This window comes from Neodiprion virginianus, chromosome 1 (genome assembly GCF_021901495.1).
Source record: "Neodiprion virginianus isolate iyNeoVirg1 chromosome 1, iyNeoVirg1.1, whole genome shotgun sequence".
NCBI classification, from domain to species: Eukaryota; Metazoa; Arthropoda; class Insecta; order Hymenoptera; family Diprionidae; genus Neodiprion; species Neodiprion virginianus.
Genome location: NC_060877.1, coordinates 29,833,451 through 29,856,945, shown reverse-complemented (window position 1 = coordinate 29,856,945; position 23,495 = coordinate 29,833,451). Strand labels below are relative to the sequence as shown.

Sequence of the window (23,495 nt, the reverse complement as noted above, 5' to 3'; positions counted from 1 at the left end):
GTTTTTATACATCTTTATTATTCACACAGGCTCTTGTCTATCCAATCGCGTAATTAAGACTTTACAAAGCATACGGTAAAAGATAAAAATAAAAATTTTACTGTGTATTAAGGCTAACGAATAGAAAGAAAAAATTAACAGTGTTTTGCTGAAAAGTACGCACGATTATTAACCATATTTATGTCAATTTTTTTCTAAAATGACTCCTGTAGTTTACGACTCCTGTTAAAACCAGTTCGGTGGTAAAACAAATTTTACTCACTCAAATGGTAATTACTACATAAAAGTAATCCACACGTGCAGATAATACGATGGATTACCATTTTGCAGTTCCTATTTTTTAATCCACCATTCTCGCTTCATGTCTAGACTGTGCGGAAAAAACGATGTTTTTTTTTGCGACTAAACCCCTCCTCCCAGATTCAGCTATATTATCGAACAGCCGTATTCCCTTGCTCCGAACACAATTGATGGATTACGTTAAGTAGAAAATAATTACATATAAGCATAAAAACTAACTATAACATCGTAGTAATAAAGTTAGCGGCTAGAATACGTAGCTTTTTATTTCTGAAAATGCGCTTGTTAGAAAATTAGGGCTGGGAAATCGTACGACAGAGTAATCCAACAAATTGGTCAATGATCCCAGTCACTAAAATGACTTTAAGCAGTTGATTTTATCAAGTCTATTTTTAGTAGTTTAATTTTAATTAATATAACGTAAGAATTTAGAAAATACAATGTGTTATTATGTAATAACCTGTATTAAAAGAAAAAAATCAATAATGAAAATCAAATAAAATGTTATAATAAATGTTAGGTAATTATTCACCGGCCGTATATTTATTAAACCGCATTAACCCTCGTATACCGTCGAGATTTATTACGAAATTGCACAATAATGATTTTGTCATTGATGTTGCGTTACGTTAACGTTACTAACGTCAGCCTCGTCCGAACATTGTCGCAAATTATGCGAATTTCGAATGAATGTAGTATGTTAAAAAATTGCCTTTAAAATCAGATACGACTCTCTTGAAGTACTTTAAAGTTTAAAGTTTAAGCGGTAACGAACGAATTTTGGCAAACTTTTGACGGAAGTCGATTAGTCGTCATGTCGACGTTTCGCTTCACATCTGCGAGGCTGTTCAATGTCTACGCATATTTTGGCCCCGTGATTTGCGCGATAAAATTGCGGCCCGATAGTGATAACATTTTTCTTTCAATCATGCGCAATATTTGATAGCGTACGTAGTAAAATGTTACTGAGAATTCGATAAAACACGCTGACAACGAGATCGATAATAATTTGATAGTACATTGCTCGATATTCGAAGAGCCGCATTCGCATCATGGCCTCGTTACAGGTTAGGAAATACTTCGCGACAGCATCGCGAACTCTGTTGAATGTGGATTTTGTCACGACCCGTTTAATGAGCGCTTGTTCCAGTGAAATATCAACGAAATATTTGCGATATCAAGAGTATGGAGAACCCGTCAAGGTTCTTTCTATCAATACGGAGAAACTGGCCAAGCCAAACGACAATCAGGCAAGTAAAAAACCGGTGATCGATTCACAGATGATAACTCACAACTATTGCCTAAATTATTGTCTTTTCAGGTCACCGTAAAGTGGATTCTATCGCCTGTCAATCCAGCTGATATAAACACGATCCAGGGCAAATATGCGAGTAAACCGCCATTACCGGCGATACCTGGTAACGAAGGTGTTGGTGAAATATTACAAGTCGGAGCCGGGGTGAAAAACTTGCAACTCGGAGACAAAGTTGTACCCAACAGCGGACACATCGGCACATGGAGAACACATGCCGTCTATGACGCGCAGGAATTATTAAAGGCATTTCGTTATCTAACATACGAATAGAAATTGAACGCAGGTCTTCTCAGACTTACACAGATCAAAGGTAACGCATGGACTTTGTTACGGCAGTAATCAACGATTTGTTTATTTACAGATTCCGAAGGAATTGGGAAATCTGGAAGCAAGTATGCTAAATGTTAACCCATGTACCGCCTATAGAATGCTCAAGGATTTTGAGTGCCTGAAACCGGGTGATTCGGTTCTTCAAAACGGTGGCAATTCGGCTGTAGGACAAAATGTTATACAGCTCTGCAAGGTTTGGGGATTTAAGTGCATCAGCGTCGTTCGCGACAGGCCAACGATATCAAAGTTAAAAGTATGTGTTGAACGCACATACTCTTACTTCATCACAGAAATTACCATCTTATTTTCCCACTTATTGATTCATTATTTTTAAATATTAATAAACTACTCATACTTTTCAGGATGAACTGATAAATTTAGGGGCAACAGAGGTACTGACCGAAGAAGAAATAAGGACAACTTCGATATTCAAAAATGAATTACCAAGACCGAAATTAGCTCTCAATTGTATAGGCGGAAAAAGCGCGTTGGAACTATTGAGGCATTTGGACAAAAATGGTACTATCGTTACTTACGGTGGCATGTCTAGAGAGCCAGTTACTGTACCCACTTCTGCGCTAATTTTTAAGGTAACAGACTTCCAGATTTTTAAAGTTACAGAAGATTTTGCAGACAATGTGTTAGACTGCTCGTTATTCTATAATTCATAATCATTTATTTTCTAGAATATAACTGTGAAGGGGTTCTGGGCAACAGCATGGACAAATTCCAACACTGATTCGAAAGAGCGCAGAGAAATGTACGATGAATTAGCACAATTACTTATTTCAAAGAATTTGAAACCCCCGGCAGCAAAAATTGTTCCTTTCAACAAGTATCAAGAAGCTGTTATGAATACCCTTAGCATTGTCGGAAAAACAGGATTGAAATATATCTTAGATATGACCAAAGAATAGAATAAATCATTGGATCTGTAAGATAAAATCGGTTACCAGTAACTAAGATAAGGGAGTACGTGTCAATGCCCAAACATATATCATTAATGTAGTGAAGTACCCCAAGATTCAACTAATGATTGAAAATAGGAATATCACTTCATAATTTCTATACGAAACTATCGTAAACGGATCCTGTATACATCCGCCCATAGTGAAACTACACCTAGAAAATAAAATTTTTTCAATCTTTATTTAATTTAAATAAATCTAGATCAAGTACTACAGAAAAATATATATAATAATAAGACATAGTATAGATTTCTAACGTTGTACAGGATAAGGATTAAATTTCTTGACTACAATTATTAATTTCAATTTTAATGCAGCCATTCAATATCACCATTTCCTTTAAATTTATATTATGATCTAATTAGTGTCCGAAATCTAGTCTTTGCTGGTATATTAGTATTAACATGAAATAAGTTGGTACTCAAGAAGCGTGCACGCCTTATACTCTATAAAAAAATATGTGTACACTTACAGTTTAGTGCTCGCATTTTAAACTGCCTGTAGGTTATTATTGAAAATTTATTGATTTCAAGTCACAGTCGTCGTTAGGATCGATGAACTTGATTCAACTTTATCGAGCAATTCTAGTAAATTGATGCTGGTTTGCTGTTCACTTACATCAAAGTCTGCGTATATGTTTTCTAATGTGTTTTTGTATTCCTTATTTGATTTAAGCTCTTCTGTAACCAAGCTACTAACTTTATCTGTATTTTCGGACTGCATATTATCAGTATTCTCAGTATTATCGTCGCTAGAAATATCCTCTGTAAATAAGTTTAGATGAAATGTTTTCACGGGTTCTTCTTCCTTGACCCCCAATTGGGCCTCGAGCATCTTTAATTCCCTTCTGATTCCTAGATTTTTAGGTGAATGTTGCTCATTCTTTGCAACATATTGCGTTTGCCCATATGAAGGAGAATATCTGAAAATTTTATAATACCAGGGAACGTTTTCAGTTATGCTTAAAATGCTTAATTCATTGTCAGCCATAAAATTGGTGGCGCGAAACAACGAATCCAACCGTCTATCAAAAATGAACTCAAACGTAATTTACGTACACATTTTTTCCAAGTATAGTATCACGATTTCCAAACAAGGCAAAAGAGCCAATAGCACAATTTTCGCAATCTGTGTCATTCAGCTTAACGCCTTCAAGCATATCTTGATACTTTATGTAATTCTCGTTGTACTGTACAGAAGTTCTGTTGAAGGTTGCGTCATTATTCTGAAGACCCAATCTTAATAGAACTGAAACTCTGACATGATAATCATCGAGGACCTTCAAACAGTCTTTTCGTGTTTGCCAAACTTGGCCCATGGTCATGTTACCATATAACTGTAAGATGAATTTACGACTTTTGTAAGTGTTTTTGAAATTCCCGTAAGAAATTGTAACATTCAACCTCTTACATTAACGACCATATGATGCACTAAATTTATGCATTCGTGAGCATTCTTATCCACCGCAATCTCTCGCATAGCATCAATGTGATTGAGTATCAGAAGAATCACTTCTCTTGGTCCTGTGCTCATGGTGAGTTGATACTTGGTCAACATAATCATTAGATCAAACAATTTATCCATACTTGCTTTGTCGAGTCTCATAATTGATGACAAAGCTACACATTCCAAAGTGGAGCGAATGCAAGAAACACTTGTAGGCTCGGATGGCTTGAATACAGTTGTTAATATTTTTGGATTTAATAATGCAGCTGTTACGTCATCCAAGACTATAAAATATAATTCTTCAATAAACAAATAGCCCATTTGTAATTACAACTCGTGAGTGAAATAAAATGTGCAACACTATTGGACGTGTGGTCAAATGTATATTTTGTCGAATGTGCATAACGTATAGGTGCTCGTGCCAGCATTATTCTTTACTGTGATGACTGACTGGCCTTGTATGCTTTTGTTGAAATCAATTCCTTGAGCATTTAATCTTTGCTGTAACACGTACAGCATTTCTCCACCCATATTCAGGTACAATATCGGAGTTGTGTACATCGACATCTTTGTCGTTTTGAATCAATTTATACTGGCAAGAAATAGAGAATCTGACTATAAATTTCAGATGACAAATTATTCTCTTAAAGTTGGGCGGATGAGTGAAAAATTGATTACATCCATCGGCATTGCACAAGCGCGTGCGTTTGCGCGTAGCTATTATGAAAAATGTACTTCACTTGTATCAAGGAGAATGGGATTTGTATTATACCTATGCATATATATCAGATCACAGACCTTCGCGGATAGAATTATATTTATGAATCAATAATTTCTACGTTTATATGCATAATGAAAGAAAAAAGAAAACCTCGGCGACATTTCGAAATAATTTTTGGAATTTCAAAGTTAGAACGGTCGCACATTTTCATTCGAAATTTACAAAATTTGCGCGCGTCTTACTATCGACATCAAACATCGATATCACGTGGCTCACAACCTTAACACCAACGGATACTTTTCTGTTGACACACGCGCACGATTGATCAGATCCAGCTCATCCAACGGAAGTAACAAATGAAATCGTTTTTGCTTTATCTCTATCAGAAAATGTGCGTGAAAGGAAATTCCCGGTACTGATTGTTAAAATACCGGGACAATGAACGAGTAGAACAACCAAATAACTTTGAAATCAAAGCGCTAGAAGTCGGCACGGTGCTTAAAATATCTTTATATTGCCGCTTCATTCAACGCCGAATAATGGGCGCCGAATTAAAAAAAGAATAACACGTATTAGGTTACCCAGTGTATTTGGATATACATATTTCATAATTCGGCGAATCTGTGTTATCGTTTACTTTAATGAGTTTACGATAAGCTTGAAAGTTTGAAACGATAGTTAATTACCGTCCAAACTGTGACAGTCGTAAGTCTTCATGCAACCGTATTAATTGACTTAGTTGTCATTGCTTTCTTATTCTTTTCAAACTAGAACCTTTGTTTAAAAATTAGAACGTTGAGTGTAAGATTACACAGAACATCAATCACACCCAACGCGCAAGTGATACACGGTAAAAAGTACTAATTCGTCATTAATTTCTCAATCTTTAATTTACAAAAATATTCTCACGCTTCACATTCTTCACAATTTTATTTTGACAGTATTAAGAAATTGCATTTGCACGTTATAAATTAAACAGATACAATACTGAAGCCTTTTACTAATCATTATTGATCTCGAATTGCAATATTTCAGATGGAGGAGCTATTGAGTACCTTAAATCGAAGAATACTGGCTACCAAAGAGAATCATGAACTTGTCAACAGATTTTCCAAACTTGAAACTGACGAAGAAAGGATGACATTCGCCCTAAAAGTGTTGAGCAAATACGACGTTCTGCCCAACTATGAATCAAAGTATAAAAATTCTGAGGAATCGACAAAACTGCGAGAACAAGGAAACAGAGTATTCATTGGAGGATGGGATTATAAAGCGGTCGAAAAATATAGCGAAAGCATTGCCTATGCCATAGAATCTTCTGAGGAACTAGCGTTAGCATATGCCAATAGATCAGCAGCGCAGTTCAGAATGGAAAAGTATGAAGAATCCATAGGCGACATTGACCGAGCTCTGAGTTTAAACTATCCCGATAAGTTGAAAACTAAACTATTTGAACGGAAGGGTTTATGTTTAACAGCATTGGGCAGGCCTGACGCGGAATTGTCATTCAAAGAAGCTCTAAATTGGCTTGACAAAATGTCTTTGAGCGAAGAAAAAACTAAAAAATTGAAGAATCAGCTTAAAACCTTTATTTCAGCCCCGTGTGCATTTGTAGAGCTTCCAGCCACACCAATAGAATATCAATTGCCAGAAATAATAAGTCTGAATAAAGAAGTTCCTTGCGCGTCAGACGCGCTGGCGATAAAGTATTCAAAAGAGCTTGGTAGACATCTTGTTGCCACTCGTAAAATAAAACCTGGCGAAATTCTAGCCGTAGAAAAACCATTCTGTTCAATCCTCATGCCTGAAAACGTTTACACACATTGCTCGAATTGCTTGCAAGTATCGTGGGCCATGCATCCATGCAAATATTGTGTCTATGCTATGTATTGTTCGGAAACATGTAAAGATCAAGCATGGAATGAATATCATGATGTGGAATGTGGAGTTGTAGGGTCGTTGCTAAATTTGCAATTACACATGCAGGGCTTGTTCGGCATGCGACTAGCTATCGTGGCAACAGAAAAAACAAAGAACTGGAAGGAATTAAAAATAAAACTCGCCAAAATTGATCATAGCGAAGGTACGTTGGAAAAACTTACAAAAAATAATATGCTGATTAATTCATTTGATAGCTTGAATAGATGTTGATGATCATATGAATTTTCAGATCCACGTACGAGAGGGTATTCTGAGGATGGGAAGTTTCACAGTGATCAGTATAGTAGCCTTTACAGTCTGGTAACAAATACTGATAAACGATCGGTACAAGATCTGTTTGGCAGGGCATTTAATGCTGCATGTATAACATACGTACTAAGTCGCGAGAGCGACCTATTTGGCAAGGAACTGCCAAAGATGCTAGATACCGATTCACTGGCCGAAAATCCCAAAGTCAGATTCATTGGTGGGCTGATATTAAAACATCTCCAAATAATCCCCAGTAATATTCATTCGGTATGATTATATCAAATGATGACAAAGTTATCATTTTTCTACCTTCATTTTAGCATATTAAAATTTGAAATCACCTTGATGTCAATCCTTTCTATAATATGTAATATCAACTAATCTCTGCTCGTTACATTCAAAAGTCATGCGTGTAGAAATTGTTAGGAGTGCTTCTGTAAAAATTATATCAATTTCTCATAGTTTGGAGAGCTTCGCGGTCTAGAAAACTATGAACGTGGCGCTGCAGCAATGCCGTTTTATAGTCTCATCAATCATAGTTGTGATCCAAATGTTACAAGACAATCTCGCCCGAAGCATATTGTTTTATATGCTCTGTATCCCATTGCAGAAGGTGAACAGGTAATCAAATCGCAATTATAATTATCAATTTACTAACCCTAGTCTCTAATGGGATTATACATGTTACAAATAGATATTTTGTAAGAATACGCTAGAAATTATGATACCACCGAATGTCTGTTCTAGATATTTGACAACTATGGGCTACACTATGCTTTGACGGTGAAGAACGAGAGGCAGGAGAAACTTCGGAAGCAATTTTACTTTGATTGCGAATGCAGACCTTGCAGAGAAGAATGGCCGTTGTATGACCAATTACCTAGTTACCAGGTAAATTCGAATTTTGCATTCGTATGAATTACGACATTCAGGATACAGTCCGCTCTTTCAATAGTGCTGGGGATGGGTGTCTATGGGAATAACTTTTCGAGCTAAGCAGTACCTCCACTTTCGACGCGACTCGATGACGAAAACAATAACACAATGCACCTAGCACGTGGCACTACTGAAAGAACCATAGAACTTGACCATGGGTGGGGGAACCGTTCAAGCACATAATAGGGGAAGCGGCACTATTGGCAGAGCGAACTGTATATGGTTTCAAATAAGTTCACCCTTTCTACAATTCAGCATTAACTTTGATCTGAATTTTACCTATTGTGGAAGTTACCTTGGCTTTATGTGACATTTCATTAATATTTCAGAAACAAAGTTTGACGCAACACAACAAGAATCGGCTCAATAAGGTCCTGCAAAAACACCACAGATATATTGAGCTTGCATATGATGGTAAAATTGAGAACGATCCAAATATGCTGCAGAATTTGGTAAAGATGATCGAATTACTGTTTGACCTTGTTGAAAAACCGTGTATTGAAATTAATAAAGTCGTGGAGACAGTAAAACGTGTTTATGCCTTGCAAGGAAACAGATTCGATGTACCAGACAAACCATACCCGGTAATACAAACATCGATTCAAACATTTCAGATGTTTGAATTGAATTCAAAATTTACACGTGATTTTCGATTGTTTTACAGAAGAAAGCCTGACTACTATTAGAAGAAAAATAAGGGTCTCTGACAGTTTTCTGTGAAAAAACCTGCAGTTTGAAGAATGAAACAATGCGTACTTCAATATTTGAATACTGGCATTGGAGTGTACAGCATTGTTCACTTTTTCAAACAATGATGTATGTTACATTTATATTTTTTATGATAAATAATCCAACACCTAAACCTCAACTGCTAGCAAGCAGCACGCTTCTGATACTGATTCAACCGTGTACAGAACAATGAACAACGAATTTACAATGTATGTACTTAAATTATTCACGCATTAATCATTAAGTAGATTAGAATGCTGTAACAGTAATTGTGGAAAAAAAAACTGACGAGATCAAATAGTTTTTATACGAATCTCTATTCTGTTTTATACAAATATAAGTCGGATATTGTGTATAACAGTCCTGGGTGCTTGAACAAATATGTTGTGCGTGTAGATTTAAATTGATTGTTATATCCATTGAATATTGTTTCTAAAAAAATATGTTTTACCTTTATGACGTTATTACAGTATTATATGTTACTAATTTTCAAATAATTTAAAAAATAAAGTTGAACGATTATAAAGTACATCATTCCAACCTTTCCATTTTCCAATTCTAAACTTTATGTGAATTACAAAGTAGTGAGTGTAATTTTCACATTTTCTAACATTGTGTGAAACAAGAAGAAAATACACGTTGAGTGCAACCAGTGCACATAAGAAAAATCACCAATGCTCGAAATATCAATAACGTAAATATGTTGGAAGGAAAGCGAAAAGATAGTCACAAAAACATTTTAACGGTAAGACTCGCAAGTTCGTCATAATATTCGTTTCAAATAATCTGAAATGCCTAAAGGATGGTATGAAAATCATGTGTGATGATCATGAAGTAATATGAAATACGAATGGAAAGAAATTGTCCGAGAAAGATGCAAACGCTAGAGCACGAATTTTTGCCCCCTGGCCACTGCGTTACAACTCTCCCATTCAAGAAACCATAGTCGATAATGAATTTCCGGCTATATCAGACCAGTAAAGAAAATATACAGCCAGAACGAAGCATTTAATTCAGTAACTTATATTTTATGCCAATCGATTAACCAGGACATTATATTCATTCGGTAAAGAATATTCTAACAATTCTTCAATTAACTAAAGCTGCCAAACCAAACATCAAACGACACTTCCGGTGCATTCCGAACTTAGCCGCCCGTGCTTACAACAATCTTTGACTAGAGTTCTGTCTTGAGTGCCTCTGAGAAGAGAAAAGAGAGCCAAGAAAGGTGTTGCGACGAGATAGAATAGTCTAGTCAAGATAGGTAAAAAATCGACCTCACTTTGCATTAATTTCGTTTTCGTTTTTTTTTGGTTCAATCATTGGGGGGGTCACTGGGAGTCCTCAAACCAAAAGTCGACCAAACGGGCCCTTGCTATCGCCGCCATCTTGAATTTCATGAAATTTTCTTCAATATCTCAGCCATTTTCAATTTTAACGAAAAATGGTAAAGACGAAAGTTGTAGGAAATTCAATTTAAACAAGATAATACAATAGTTTTACTTCACCGCTATTCTCAGATTTAATTCGAAAAATATCCATTGTTTGAAAAAAAACGCAGGAACCAAAGTTGTAGGAAATTGAATTTCCTACAACTTTTATCTTTGCCATTTTTCGTTAAAATTGAAAATGGCCGAGTTATTCAAGAAAAACCATTTTTCATAAAATTCAAGATGGCGGCAATAGCAAGGGGCCGATTTGGCAGACTTTTGGATTGAGGAGAGATTGAGGACGTTTGGATTGAGTGACCCTACCTACGATTGAACCAAAAAAAAAAAAAGAAAACGGAATTAACGCAAAGTGAAAACCTATCTTGACTAGACTAGAAGGTGCGTCGCGTTTCGAGGTAATCGACGATTCAGATATAAGTACCGAACGCTCAGGCTACGTTGCCACAAGTAGGGCTGGGGTGAGCGCTGCCAGGTGGAAACGCCAACTTTTCACCCAAACTCTACCTTGAATAATTGCTGGGTAGAGTCAAAAACGCGATCAGTGGGAACAAGAGTCGAGTGGGTTACTTCGGCACTGCCAACGAGATCGAACTTCGCTCTATCCTCATCCGAGCCGTAAATCCGGTGGAAACAGACGAGCCAGCCCGAATCTGACGCGATTTGTGACCTCGGTGAAAAGTAGTCTATGATACAGGATCCATTCATCGGTACAGCTTCTTTCGGCAGAGAGCTTTCGGAACGCGACATACGCAGGTTTTTACGTGACTATAAAGACAGACGCAATTTGGTAATTCCCCGCGTTATCCACACATCTAACCGAAAAATTTACCGTAACTACGCTTCACAACACCACCGTCAGTAAGCCATTGTTTCTGATTAAATTTACAGTTGCATCGTGATTCGACCTCTGGACGAAACAACGTTGAAAAATTGGGCGTCTCAATACAATATTACGCACAACTTATTACAATATCATTAACTCGATGAAACTGTAAATTCGCAGGCAATTACAAGGTAAAACAGATTTTTTGATTCAGGAAGCACGTGTTTGTCGTGTCTGCGATCGGTTCTTTTTTAGCTGTTGAAATTTTTATGTATACAACTATTCAGCATAGATGTTATGAAACGTGCGAATTGAAGATGAATACTTCCTGAAATACTTCATTATCAAGTTATTTTGTTTCGAAAGCTTGGAAAACAAATCATTTTCATTTTATTTACTGGGCTGATTTATATCGAACCTTTTCTTTATAGATGACCGAATATTTAGATTTCCCTAAGATCAACTTTATCAGGGAACTTATACGTGACACTTTGGTTTCGAAGTTTAGGATGCTCAAAACTGAAAATGAGCGTTTTGAAGTTGCTTTGAAAACAGTGATCGAGCATCACATCACTGTTTTAGACACTACATGTCAGCAAAAAAATTTGGACCACTCGATAACATTACGCAACAATGGAAACGAGAGCTTTTTAAGTCGTCAATATTATACAGCTGTGAAACAATACACTGAAAGCATTGTCTGCGCACCGGAATCTTCTGAAGAATTAGCTATAGCATATGCTAATCGATCTGCAGCTTTGTTCCGATTGGGAAAATTTACTGATTGTGTAGAAGATATCGACAGAGCCTTAAACCTAAAATATCCAGACAGATTGAAAATAAAATTATATAAACGAAAGAAATTGTCTTTAGTGGCACTGGGTAGATCTGGCAGAGATACATCATTTCAGGAGACTGTCTACTCAATTGAAAAAATGGATCTGCCAAAAGATGAAAAAGATGAACCTAAAAACAAGCTGATGCAGTTGAGCTCAGTTCGATTGATTTCAAAATCACCTGCATATGCACTACAACATCTCCCACCCACAATACTCGCCTCAAATCCAACTATTCCTTCTGCCTCTGATGGAGTAACAATTAAGTATTCAAAGAAATTCGGAAGACACCTCGTTGCTACACGCAAAATTAAACCGGGAGAGGTACTCATTCTCGAAAAACCATACTGTTCCAGACTAAATCTGAAAAATGTTTATACACACTGCTCATATTGTTTGCAAGTTTCATGGACTATGATCCCGTGTCAATATTGCATCAACGTGGCATATTGTTCAAAAAAATGTAAAAATAAAGCTTGGGATGATTATCATGAGGTGGAATGCTCCGTTGTGGGACTGTTGCTAGGTCACGGATTCAATAACATACTTTGGCTAAGCCTGAGGATGGCTATAACAGCAACAGAAAAGGGAACTAAACTCAATGCATTGAAACAGGAACTGAAAACCATTGATGATAGTACAGGTATTATTAAAATGACGACTAACGCTCAAATTTGAAAAATTATCAATATCAATATAAATTTTAATCGTACTTCTTTTACTAAAAGTATGCTATAAATTTATATTTGATTTTAAAGTTTTTATTAATATAATATGTCATCATAAAGTCTCCAACAACTGCAAATTCTTATTCAATTTTTCAGATCCATGTACTAAAGGATATGGGGACGATGGGAAGTTCTATAGTGACAAATACCGCAGCATCTACAGTCTAACAGATAACATTGATAAATGCTCTGCGGTAAATTTGATAGTTAGACCTTTGTGGACAGCGATAACAGTCTGCACGCTTGCAACTGAAAGTCGAATGTTTGGAAAAAAGCTTTCATTGCATACATTGGCAAAAAATCAAGATGTTATATTTGTCGGAAAGCTGATTTTGAAGAATATACATACTTTATTCAGCAATAGACAGAGCGTATGTACTAAATCAAATACAATTCAAATTTCAGTATATGTATATATTTAGGTTCAGCATTTAAGAGACCTAATTCCCCCTTGAATAAGTGATTAGCCTTGTGCCGAGAGTAGGGGGATAGTACAATATCCATGGTGCCAATTTTTGACCACTTATTCTTGATATTTTTACCAAAATAATGATAATTTCAAGAATAAAAAAAAAGCACGATGGCTGTCACCCGTGATGTGAAAGTCAATAAGCGTACAGTTTGAGTTTGCCAACTGAAGATCAAAGTTTTCTTGTGAAATAATTTTACTGTAAAATTGTGTTAACTTGAACTGTTATCATAACTGTGCAATAAATTTCTGATAATTTTTTAGTTTGGACCATCGCATGATCCGGAGGATCAGAGTCTTGGGGATGCAGTTATGGCTGTTTCTAATCTTATTAATCATTCCTGTGATGCTAACACGATAAAGCAATGGTATGCAGACTGCATGGCTGTATATGCTGTCTATCCAATTGAGCAGGGCGAACAGGTAAGTTGACAATGTTTCTTGAATCCTAACACATATCACTATCTTTCTTGGTGTTATTAGCAAAAATAAACACACAAGTTTGAGGAAACGAATGCATAGTATCTAGTATGTGTACTCACACAACCACAAAACTGAAACTTGATATACCTACATCTTATTTACAGCTCATAGGTTCTTCCTATCTTCACATTATTACCACTAACTATATTTTACATAAATAGAATTACGTACTCATTTATATGCTTGCTCAAGTAGGGACATAGTACATAGACAAACAGAATTTAAGTTAAAGCAGAAATTTGCCAACAGTTGTTACTGAATCATAAATTGTCAAACCTAAATAATGATCCGTTTTTCGTTTTAATTTCAGATATTTGACAACTATGGCCCACGCTTCAATGTGATGGAAAAATCAATCAGACAGAGATACTTAAATCGTTGGCACTTTAATTGTGATTGTTTGCCTTGTGCAAATAATTGGCCCACAATGCACAGTCTACCCAGCTACAGGGTAAGAATATATCGTGCCTCTTTGATTATTACTAACAGATTCTTTTCCTCGATCTAACCAGAACGTTCAGTTGTCTATTATGTGTATTTCAGAAACAAAAAATGTCTGAAGATAGTAAGAAGCAATTGGACCAGATTATATATAAATACAAAGTATGCAACGCGATGTTCGATGACAACATACGATACTTGCCAAATATATTGAACGAATTACTGAAAATGATTAATCTACTGTTTGAAAATGTACAGAAACCATGTATCGAATTGATGATGGCAATATCGATGTTGAAAGAATACTACGAGTGGAGTGATGTAATATTTCACTACGAACCAATCGATAAATTTTAAACAGAAAAACAACGTTTGTCTTATTATCGATCTCTAACTATGTACACTGCATTTATTTTTTCCGACTGAATACTCAACTTGTCAGGGTATCTATATAAGTAAAGTGTATGAAAAGTGGCTTAGAATTCACTTGTTTGATTATTTACTTTTATGCGTATATTCTTTAAACAAATAAGTATGTTAATAGCAGTAGTACGAAAATGAAATTTTTTCTTTTGTTTCAATAAATGATGTTTGACACTAACAATAAACTAAATTTTACTATTAATCCCTGTTACATTAGATTTGATTATGGCTGCATTGAACTAATTACATAGCACACTCATCTAATTGTAAAAGGTACAGAAGTGTGTAGCTTATTTCGACGAGATCTGTGCTGAAATCATTCAGCAAAACCCAACAGAATTTGTTGTTTCTGATTAGCTATGTATATTTCAAAAAAAGGGTGTAAATGATCATGAGCATTTTTTATCGGTTACAGCCGAATCAAAATGATACGACCATTTATGAGATACAAGTCAAAGCGTTTTCATGGGAAGCAAGCACGATAATGTACGTTGCAGAGTGGGATATGACAGATTGACTGTTTCAATAACTACATGGAGTGCTTTCCATTTACTGACTCAAGTCGACTTGTGTCGCTATTTCTGGTGTATTCCTTTGCCCAGATTGGCCGGTTACACCAGAAATAGCGACACAAGTCGATTTGAGTCAGTAAATGAAAAGCACCCATTATTAATTTTGAACACAATGTGACGCCGTTTAATTTGCCCAATTTCGAGTACTTGCTTGCGACTAATCTAAATATTGAAGATTCATTTATTTACCATGATTGACATTAGATTGGCCTTTTCCGCGATGTTTCAATAAAAAAAAAAAAATAAATAAATAAATAAAAAAAGTTACCAATGCGCCGAGAGATTAGACAGCTACGATAACGTCATTGTACTGGTCTAATTGAAAAATTCAAATCGACGGGAATTACCGATATGCATACGTCGAAACCAATCGACGCCGCGTCTCAAATCCAACAGCGAATACTGCATTTAGAATCACCCGACAATTTTGTCTTTCGTTCGCACCAGGCACTTATCCGTGTAAATCTGTTATCTCAAAGAGTATTTCAACGAGATCCAGAAGATACTAAACGTAAGACTTTGTGTTTTATATTATCAGCATATTTTAGCAAATCTATAACCTCCCCTAGGCATATATATTTTATTGTAATCAACTTGCGCGTGGTTTACGCTGAGAAAAATAAGTTATCACGAGATCAGATTGAGGGGGTCAATTAGCGACTCTTTATTGGTGACGCTTTATTTTTCGCATTTAGGTTCAGTATTAATTGAAGTTGAATTTTGAGTCGAAATCATTCATTTTATAAAAAAAGTGGTAAATCAATGTGGCCGAAAAAAATAACTTTCGAACTAAAAACAATCAACAGGTATTTCTGTTAACGAAATATGGCGTGGCTCGTGTATTCACGAAATCGAACAAAAACTATAAGTTTTTCGTTTTTATTTTTTACCAGCCCTTACTGAACACGTCTCATCCACGTGTTTGTCATTTAGTAGTCCACATAATAAGGGGACAGGCTGAAATCAAAGCTGTACAAACGACAGGCAATGTGTTTGAAGGCTTTGAGTCGACCTGGCGCAGATCTATCATTCTTGGAAGCTATGGTTTGACTTAATAAAACCGATATGAGTAGAAATGAAGTCAATAGAAGTAAAATTGAGTTGAAACAATTGATGTCCAGCCCTTGCACAGTTGCTAAACCTAAAGCGCAATCAGAACTATTACCATCTCCAAAGATACTTGTGCCAAACCTGAAAATTCCCTGTGCTTCTGACGCAGTTGAAATTGCATATTCACAGAAGTATGGCCGGCATCTGATTGCTAATCGAAAACTTAAGCCTGGGGAAGTTTTACTGGTAGAAAAACCATTTTGCAAAAGACTGCTGTTCCAGAACATCTATACACACTGTTCAAATTGTTGGCAACCATCCTATGCTATGATTCCATGCAAAAGCTGCGTCAATGTAGCATACTGCTCAGAAACTTGTAAAGACAAAGCCTGGGATAATTACCATGAGGTCGAATGCACAGTTATGAGATTCTTGCTTTGTTTTGAACTCAATGAAGATATTTTCCTAACCATGAGAATGGCAATAATAGCCACGCAAAAAGGCAAAAAGATACATTTATTGAAACAAGCATTGATGACAATTGATCAAAACTCAGGTAAAACATATTTATCCAAGTACCTATCCCCCTATTCCACACCCAATCTAGCATTTATTATGAAGGATCTAGAGTACAATAAGATGATGTGGAAGAGGAACTCTTCGTCGGAGGAAAAAGGCAAGAGATCGGATAGAGTTACCGTTCAGCAGTAAAGGGAGCATTCTGCTAACTTGGTATGGAAACAAGGTAGTGAGGTGGTGATAAGAAGAAAATGCAGGATTTATGGTAGCTCTAAGAGTATGGAACAAGAATTTGAGGTCTGGAGGACGCAACGAGGGCTCAAATATTTGATTATATTTTACTAGTTTATTTGAAATTTTATCAGATTCCAGAAAATGGGTACTTTGGAAATAGCCACTTGAATAATATCTCAGATAGGGGATAATTGAAAATTTGTGTTTTTAAACGAGGCTCTATTTTTTAACCTGTACCTTCATATAAAAAATTCCATAACAAATCTTGTATTTCACTTTTGGATTTCCACCAATACCATGTGGAGTGCTTGCTATATATCTATCTATCCCCAATGATATTGCCTATAGATGTATTATTAGCGGTTCCAACACCCATATGATGACTCATATTTTAGTTTGCATAGACTGATGCTATTGATAATACATGACAGAAAATTAGTCAAATAAATATAAAATATAGACATCTAATCTTTCATTTCAGATATTTGACAACTACTTTATGTTACCTTACGCAGCAATTCCGAAAAAACTGAGACAAGAACGTTTCAAAGAGTGGAAATTCAATTGTGAATGTCTACGCTGTGCAAAAAGTTGGCCCACGATTGAACACATACCTAGCTTCAGGGTAACAATTGACTTTCAATTAACCATATGAATGCCCATCTGTTAGCCCTTAACCAAATCCTATCTAATCCATGTAGTATGTTGTATGAGAATACATACTGCTAATTCTATCATTCTTGTTCCAAAACATTTCTTTACTTGTGGTATTGCGTACATGTGAAAACTTCATTGATTTGACTTCCAGGACCAAGCATTAACTCGCCAGGTTAAAACCACACGACTTTGGCGAACAGATAAGGACTGATACCCACTCACTGAAAACATTGAATAAACTGACCTACATGGTTGAAACAGTTCATAAACTGGTACGGAAACCTTGCAGAGAATTGATGATGATAGTCATGATGCTCAAATCTCTGTATGACAAAACCATTTTCGATTATGAACCGGCAGATCAACTCGAGATAGACATACTACAAACAGCCAATTTATTCTCTCAAAACTTATACAGATAAAATGATACAACCTATCTTTGTGAGTCAGTTTTCTTTTTACTTTGTATGTGTATTAGGGTGGTCCGTATTTGGGCGTTGTACAAATTTTCATTGCGACGCCCCCCCCCCCCCCCGTCCTGTTGCAGATCATTCATTCAAAAAAAATCGGTGTAAGCCCCGAGTTTAAGTTATAAATGTAAACTAAATGTAGTTTTTATAAGCAGTTACTTCACTTTGACGTATGGCTTAATAGCATCTTTTATTAGGCTTACATATAAGGGAACAATAATAATAAAATTTTTCAATTTTCAGGGTTTGTTCCTATCATTGTAAGCAACAACTGCCAACTTTCAAATCGATCCCTCAATTTATACCAAATTCATGAAGACGAAATATCTGGTCATAAAAACTACATGTATTTTACATTTAAAACTTTCAGAGCTTACTGATATGTGTTCCAGTTGACTTAGAGGCTTGAAACTTTACACACATTGTTTTTTTGAATAATTTAGAAAAGATTTGGGAGGCGTCCCAATGAAAATTTTTCCATCCCCCAAATAAGAACCACCGTAATGTATATCTATAGTGCGTATGTATAGGTGTGTGATCATATATTGTAACAGACTTTCTACTACACATCAGAGTGGATATAGTACTTTCCTATAGTGTTCTGGAAAGAATTCCATAATATCTACACGTGTTAACGACACATATTTTCTTTGTTTCATTTTCCTATCTTAGTTATTGTTTCACGACTCATTGTTTTAATAAATATATTTTGTGCTATCAATTGAATCTCCATCTATAGTTCAACCCTAATCGCAATGCATTTTTCTTCACTCCATCAATTTGTGAGAAGCACGTCTTTGTTACAAGTGATATGCGATCACAACTGTTTGCCCTGCGTCGTCTTCGAGAAATGGGCATTCGAAAATGTTTATGAAAAGTTAATCGCTCAAGTTATTCACCGTCCTCAGAACCACACGGCATTGAATCCACGCCAAAAGGACACAGGATCAAAGGGCTTTTAACAATTCGAATAAAGGAAAAGCTTTTAAGTGTCACAATTTAGTGTTAATTTCGATTGAGAAGCCACGATGGCTATATACGTATTTTCATTCTTTTATAAAAATAATGATAGGTGAAAATGACTTGTGCATCATATGTATTTATTGCTTATCACGAAAATAAGTAATACACGTGATGGTATTTTTTCCTGCATTGCTAATCTGGCCACAAAAGCTGAAGATTATAAAACAACACTAAAATGACTGGTTTGCCAATATCCAAAAATTTCATGAGTTGGGTAAATCTGGATATAATGCAGAAATGAACGTAAAAAAATGGAGTACATGCTAGGCTTACCCATCAACCAGCTCCTGCAGGATAGCACAAGGTTGACCTGTCAAGCTCCGATTTTCAACTAGTACAAGTTCATGTACTCGTGCATACATCGCGAAAACGGTCAGCATTATCACTTTCACTATTTCACTGAAAGTTACTTTTTCACGCAAAACAATGTGTTGTAAGGGAAGGCACACAGAGAAGGAATGAAATAAAACTGAACAATGTATTAACATTTGTAATATTCGCGGATGAATCTAACTTGGCGTTTACATTCTGATCGTATAACAACATAATACGGAAAATATGTTAAAAGACAACTTTACAATAAGTAAACGGGATAGGCATTAATAATAATTTAAAATAGTATCACTGATCACTGCACTGATTACATGTTTGTCAACTGTTATTAAACATCAGTAAAAACAAAAACCACAACGAGCACGAAATAGCAAAACTCATTTGTTTAACAAAGTAAAAATTATGTCGGACTTTGCGTAAAGTATGTGGTATATCGAGTTAATAAGCAAACTCACTCTTTAACTGCTGCGCCGATTTAACTTGATACGATTGGAAGAATTATTAAAGCAATTGAATCGTAAGAAATCAGGCCCGCCGACAAAATGCGTCCAGTTTCGCGCGCGCTTACGAACGTTCTGGTGACTTCTCACGTCCAACGACCAGAAAATTACGGCCCGCTATACTAGCGCCGTCGCGGCGATATTCGGAAACGCTGGGTTCGTCCAATTCTTGGTGAGAGCCAATCAGCGCCATGCATTTTACTGCAATGAATTGTCGCCGTCACCAATGATCGCTACTTTCACTCGCAGGCGCATCTCTAGGTATATGCTCTGAGAGATCCTTAAAAGCGCGGGAATCACCACCTTAGCTGCCGCGTTCTACCGCGTCCCAAGTTATCACTCTACTGCGCCATACCGATTTAACCGGCGTCCTTCGAATACGAACGAATTGTGCAATTGATGTGAGCTTTGATTATTTAGGCAAATGTGATACAATTAAACGTATCCACATGAACTTTTACAAACTATTTTTAATTACTTCATTCGATATGATATTGCTAGCCCTAATTGGATCACTAATTTTATGGTTGCACTATGCAAAAACGATCAAATTTACGAATCCCGCATCGTTCGTTAATACTTATGACTAAACTCTGCTGATTGATTCAAGCTATGTAGATTATTAATACTGAAGTTAATTTCTCAGATGCGCAAACCTTCGAGTCTCAAATAAAAGGAAATAAAAGCTTTGTGATTGGCCTGTACTACCGGGCTATAAGACAATATACCAAAAGCATAGCATATGCTGTAGATTCGTCTGAAGAACTAGCGCTGGCAATAGGTAATAGGGCTGCAGCCCTATTTGAGCTAAAATATACAAGGACTGTGTAAGTGACATTAATAGAGCTCTGGACCTGAATTACCCAGACAAATTAAAAAGTAAGCTATACAAGCGAAAAGGACTATGTTTGGCAGCACTAGGAAGTGCTGATGTCGATTCAACTTTTCAAGAAACTTTAATTTGGTTGGATAAGACATCTCTAAGCAATGATAAGAAGAACAAAATTGAAAATTAGCTAAAAGCATTGATTACAACACCACGAGCGGCTATTGCTGAGTCTCAAGCAAATGTGACCCAACATCCAATGCCAAAAATATCTGCACCAAATGTAAAAATTCCCTGTGCCTCTGATGCGATTGCGGTCGAGCACTCGGCAAAACTTGTCCGGCACCTTATTGCTACCCGGAAAATTAAATCTGGCGAAATTCTGATTTTAGAAAAACCACATTGCTCAATTCTCGACCAACGGAGTATTTATACTTACTGCTCACACTGTTTGCAAATATCCTGGACCCTGATCCCATGTAAATATTGTGTTTATGCAGCATACTACTCAGAACTTTGCAGAGACAAAGCCTGGAACGAATACCATGAGATAGAATGCTCAATCATGGGATTCTTGTTGTGTTTTTCTGTCCCTGAACAATATTGGCTTGGTGTAAGACTCACTATAATGATTTCACAAAAAGGAATGAAATTGGCTACATTGAAGGAAGAGCTTGCACATGTCGATCGATTCAAAGGTGTAAATATACATTTGTCATACTGCTATTTAATAAGATTAAATTTAAATTAGAAATTAGAACCAATCATTGAAATTCAAAGAAAAACCCCTGGTTTAGCAAGTGATTGAGGTTACTACCTTCTTTTCAGCAAATTCAGCTAATGGAATAAATTTTAACTCCATTGGGTACGTTTGCAGGTCCACATACAAAGGAAAATAGCAACGATGGAAAATTCTGCAATGACCAGTACCGTAACATTTATACCCTGCCAAATAATGTTGGCTCTTCCTTTGTGCTAAAGCAACTAGTTAGTGTTCTGTGGTGTGCTTTATCAATATGTATGATCGGAAGAGAGACTGAGATGTTCGGGAAGAAGATGGAAGTAAATTATACATTTACAAAAAATCCACATGTAATATTTGTTGGAGAGCTGATGCTGAGAAACGTGGATATTACTTTAATGAAGGCTACAGTTGTACGAGTGCTTCAATTTACTATTGAATTGCGTCAAATAGAATTTCATAAATTAACTCCTTTGTGCACAAATTGTTGCATTGATATGACATTTTTTTTTAGATCCAATCAGTTACTTTGTACTTTAATGAGATATTTTGATTCGACAGTTCGGTGCATCTTGTCGTTCAGCTTCTTATGATCACGGACTTGCACTTTTGGCTCTTTGTCGTCTGGCGAATCATTCATGTGATCCAAATACAATAGAACAATGGTATACAGACCACCTTGCTCTGTATGCTGCCTATCCTATTGAGAAAGGCGAACAGGTAATAAGAAATGGTTCCACGATATGAGATTGAAGTCGGCGATGTAGTTGAACAAGAAGTAGCAGTTCTCAGAACATCTTTCATGGCTCATAAATGTACAGTTACTTCAATTTTTATTCCAGATATTCAGAAGCTATGTACCCCGTTACATTGTGATGGAAAAAAGCACAAGACGCGGACGTCTTCAGGATCGAAACTTGATGTGTGAATGCATCCCTTGCAAAGAAGATTGGCCCACGCTCGTCACTTATTGTAGCTACAAGGTAATTATAATGTAAAGGTATAATAACCATGGACCTCACTTAACCATACTTGAAAAACAATAAAGTTTTTTCACAAGTATAATCTGTGCCAAAACATGAATCTTTCATTTGCATGTTTATTGATAGAACACTTTCGCTTATTACTACTTTGTCTTGTTTACGTTCCAGCAAAAAGCAGTTACTCAAGAGGCCAAAACTAAAATTGATGCCTTTTTGCAACAATACCTTGTGACACATAGTGATTTCTTACAAAAAGATATCACTCAAAACATTCCTAACATTATCATCGAAGTGATAAAAATGATTGAATTACTGCATAACCTTGTGCAGAAACCTTGTAGTGAATTGGACATGGCGGTTACAATGCTCAAAGATCTTTACGCGGCAGCTGACATCGTGTACGACTATGTACCAGTCACTCCACCTGGGATAACAATTCAGTGCTTAGTATTTTACGCGTCGCTTCAGCACACGCTCTCAAAAAATTAAACTTTTCACTCGTAATTTTCATTCTTATTTTTCTGAACACCTCGAACTTTGTCGAGGTTTATACGTATTTGAATAATTATATCTTTAATATCTGATTACATAGATTCGGAATATACTTCGTAGTTACTTTTGAAAAGTATTATGAACTTCTGTGTATGTTGATCATCAAATAAACTTTGCAAACTATAATTCCTTATTTTACTATGTTGAGATCCTGTTTTGTGCAATACCGAAATATCCCTAAATGAAAATGATTGTATGAAATTATGTAATAAGTGAAATATTAAGACATAATAAGAAAACTCATTAACAAATTCATAGTCGTCATTTCATAGATACTGAGAGATAGTGTTCAATAGCTAGTCTGAGCGATTGATCAGTGAATCAGAACCTTCGGTGTTCTCTAGAATTTGACTCGTATAACTCTCTGCTTGCAATTTGCGGTTGTCCTCAATCAAATGAGCAACCTGCAGGTTACGATAGTTGAATGCAACCTCCAATGGAGTTT

The 23,495-nt window shown here is 36.1% G+C and overlaps 6 protein-coding genes across 10 annotated transcripts in view; 4 read left to right on the top strand and 2 right to left on the bottom strand.

The window, feature by feature from the left end:
* Positions 1-19,519, bottom strand: part of LOC124306858 (inactive pancreatic lipase-related protein 1) — a 47,040-nt gene extending 27,521 nt beyond the window's left edge. The window contains exon 1 of the mRNA XM_046767999.1: positions 19,388-19,519. Within this exon, the coding sequence (XP_046623955.1) occupies positions 19,388-19,391 (4 nt within the window). The 5' untranslated portion in view covers positions 19,392-19,519. The remainder of the gene's footprint in view (positions 1-19,387) is intronic.
* On the top strand, positions 1,130-3,362 carry LOC124306840 (enoyl-[acyl-carrier-protein] reductase, mitochondrial). Its single transcript, XM_046767935.1, has 5 exons — positions 1,130-1,550; positions 1,622-1,858; positions 1,977-2,198; positions 2,308-2,535; positions 2,632-3,362. The coding sequence occupies exons 1-5, from the start codon at positions 1,353-1,355 to the stop codon at positions 2,860-2,862; spliced, it is 1,116 nt and encodes a 371-aa protein (XP_046623891.1). The 5' UTR covers positions 1,130-1,352; the 3' UTR covers positions 2,863-3,362.
* LOC124306849 (protein OSCP1-like) lies at positions 3,202-5,011 on the bottom strand. Its single transcript, XM_046767946.1, has 4 exons — positions 4,815-5,011; positions 4,324-4,643; positions 3,972-4,249; positions 3,202-3,835 (listed from the first exon to the last, which is right to left on the bottom strand). Exons 1-4 carry the CDS (start codon positions 4,924-4,926, stop codon positions 3,442-3,444), a joined length of 1,104 nt encoding a protein of 367 aa, XP_046623902.1. The 5' UTR covers positions 4,927-5,011; the 3' UTR covers positions 3,202-3,441.
* Positions 5,419-9,447, top strand: LOC124306789 (SET and MYND domain-containing protein 4-like). 3 transcript variants are annotated; one of them, XM_046767805.1, is made up of 7 exons: positions 5,419-5,785; positions 6,116-7,163; positions 7,251-7,537; positions 7,733-7,891; positions 8,018-8,161; positions 8,536-8,790; positions 8,871-9,447. In XM_046767805.1, the coding sequence occupies exons 2-7, from the start codon at positions 6,116-6,118 to the stop codon at positions 8,880-8,882; spliced, it is 1,905 nt and encodes a 634-aa protein (XP_046623761.1). In that variant the 5' UTR covers positions 5,419-5,785; the 3' UTR covers positions 8,883-9,447. The 3 variants fall into 3 exon arrangements, with proteins under 3 accessions (XP_046623761.1, XP_046623780.1, XP_046623770.1); XM_046767814.1 differs by lacking the exon at positions 5,419-5,785 and adding an exon at positions 5,853-5,937; XM_046767824.1 differs by lacking the exons at positions 8,536-8,790; positions 8,871-9,447 and adding an exon at positions 8,226-8,436.
* On the top strand, positions 10,621-14,841 carry LOC124306801 (SET and MYND domain-containing protein 4-like). Of its 2 annotated transcripts, none has more exons than XM_046767844.1 (7): positions 10,621-11,139; positions 11,275-11,400; positions 11,641-12,688; positions 12,870-13,144; positions 13,507-13,665; positions 14,036-14,176; positions 14,269-14,841. In XM_046767844.1, exons 3-7 carry the CDS (start codon positions 11,641-11,643, stop codon positions 14,521-14,523), a joined length of 1,878 nt encoding a protein of 625 aa, XP_046623800.1. In that variant the 5' UTR covers positions 10,621-11,139; positions 11,275-11,400; the 3' UTR covers positions 14,524-14,841. The 2 variants fall into 2 exon arrangements, with proteins under 2 accessions (XP_046623800.1, XP_046623793.1); XM_046767837.1 differs by having other exon boundaries at positions 10,621-11,173.
* Positions 15,007-23,080, top strand: LOC124306820 (SET and MYND domain-containing protein 4-like). 2 transcript variants are annotated; one of them, XM_046767878.1, is made up of 11 exons: positions 15,007-15,275; positions 15,366-15,672; positions 15,914-15,967; positions 16,055-16,767; positions 17,446-17,589; positions 17,773-18,062; positions 21,274-21,471; positions 21,651-21,928; positions 22,077-22,235; positions 22,358-22,498; positions 22,667-23,080. In XM_046767878.1, exons 7-11 carry the CDS (start codon positions 21,339-21,341, stop codon positions 22,985-22,987), a joined length of 1,032 nt encoding a protein of 343 aa, XP_046623834.1. In that variant the 5' UTR covers positions 15,007-15,275; positions 15,366-15,672; positions 15,914-15,967; positions 16,055-16,767; positions 17,446-17,589; positions 17,773-18,062; positions 21,274-21,338; the 3' UTR covers positions 22,988-23,080. The 2 variants fall into 2 exon arrangements, with proteins under 2 accessions (XP_046623834.1, XP_046623824.1); XM_046767868.1 differs by lacking the exons at positions 15,007-15,275; positions 15,366-15,672; positions 15,914-15,967; ... (1 more) ...; positions 17,446-17,589; positions 17,773-18,062 and having other exon boundaries at positions 20,962-21,471.
* The last annotated feature ends 415 nt before the right edge of the window (positions 23,081-23,495 follow it).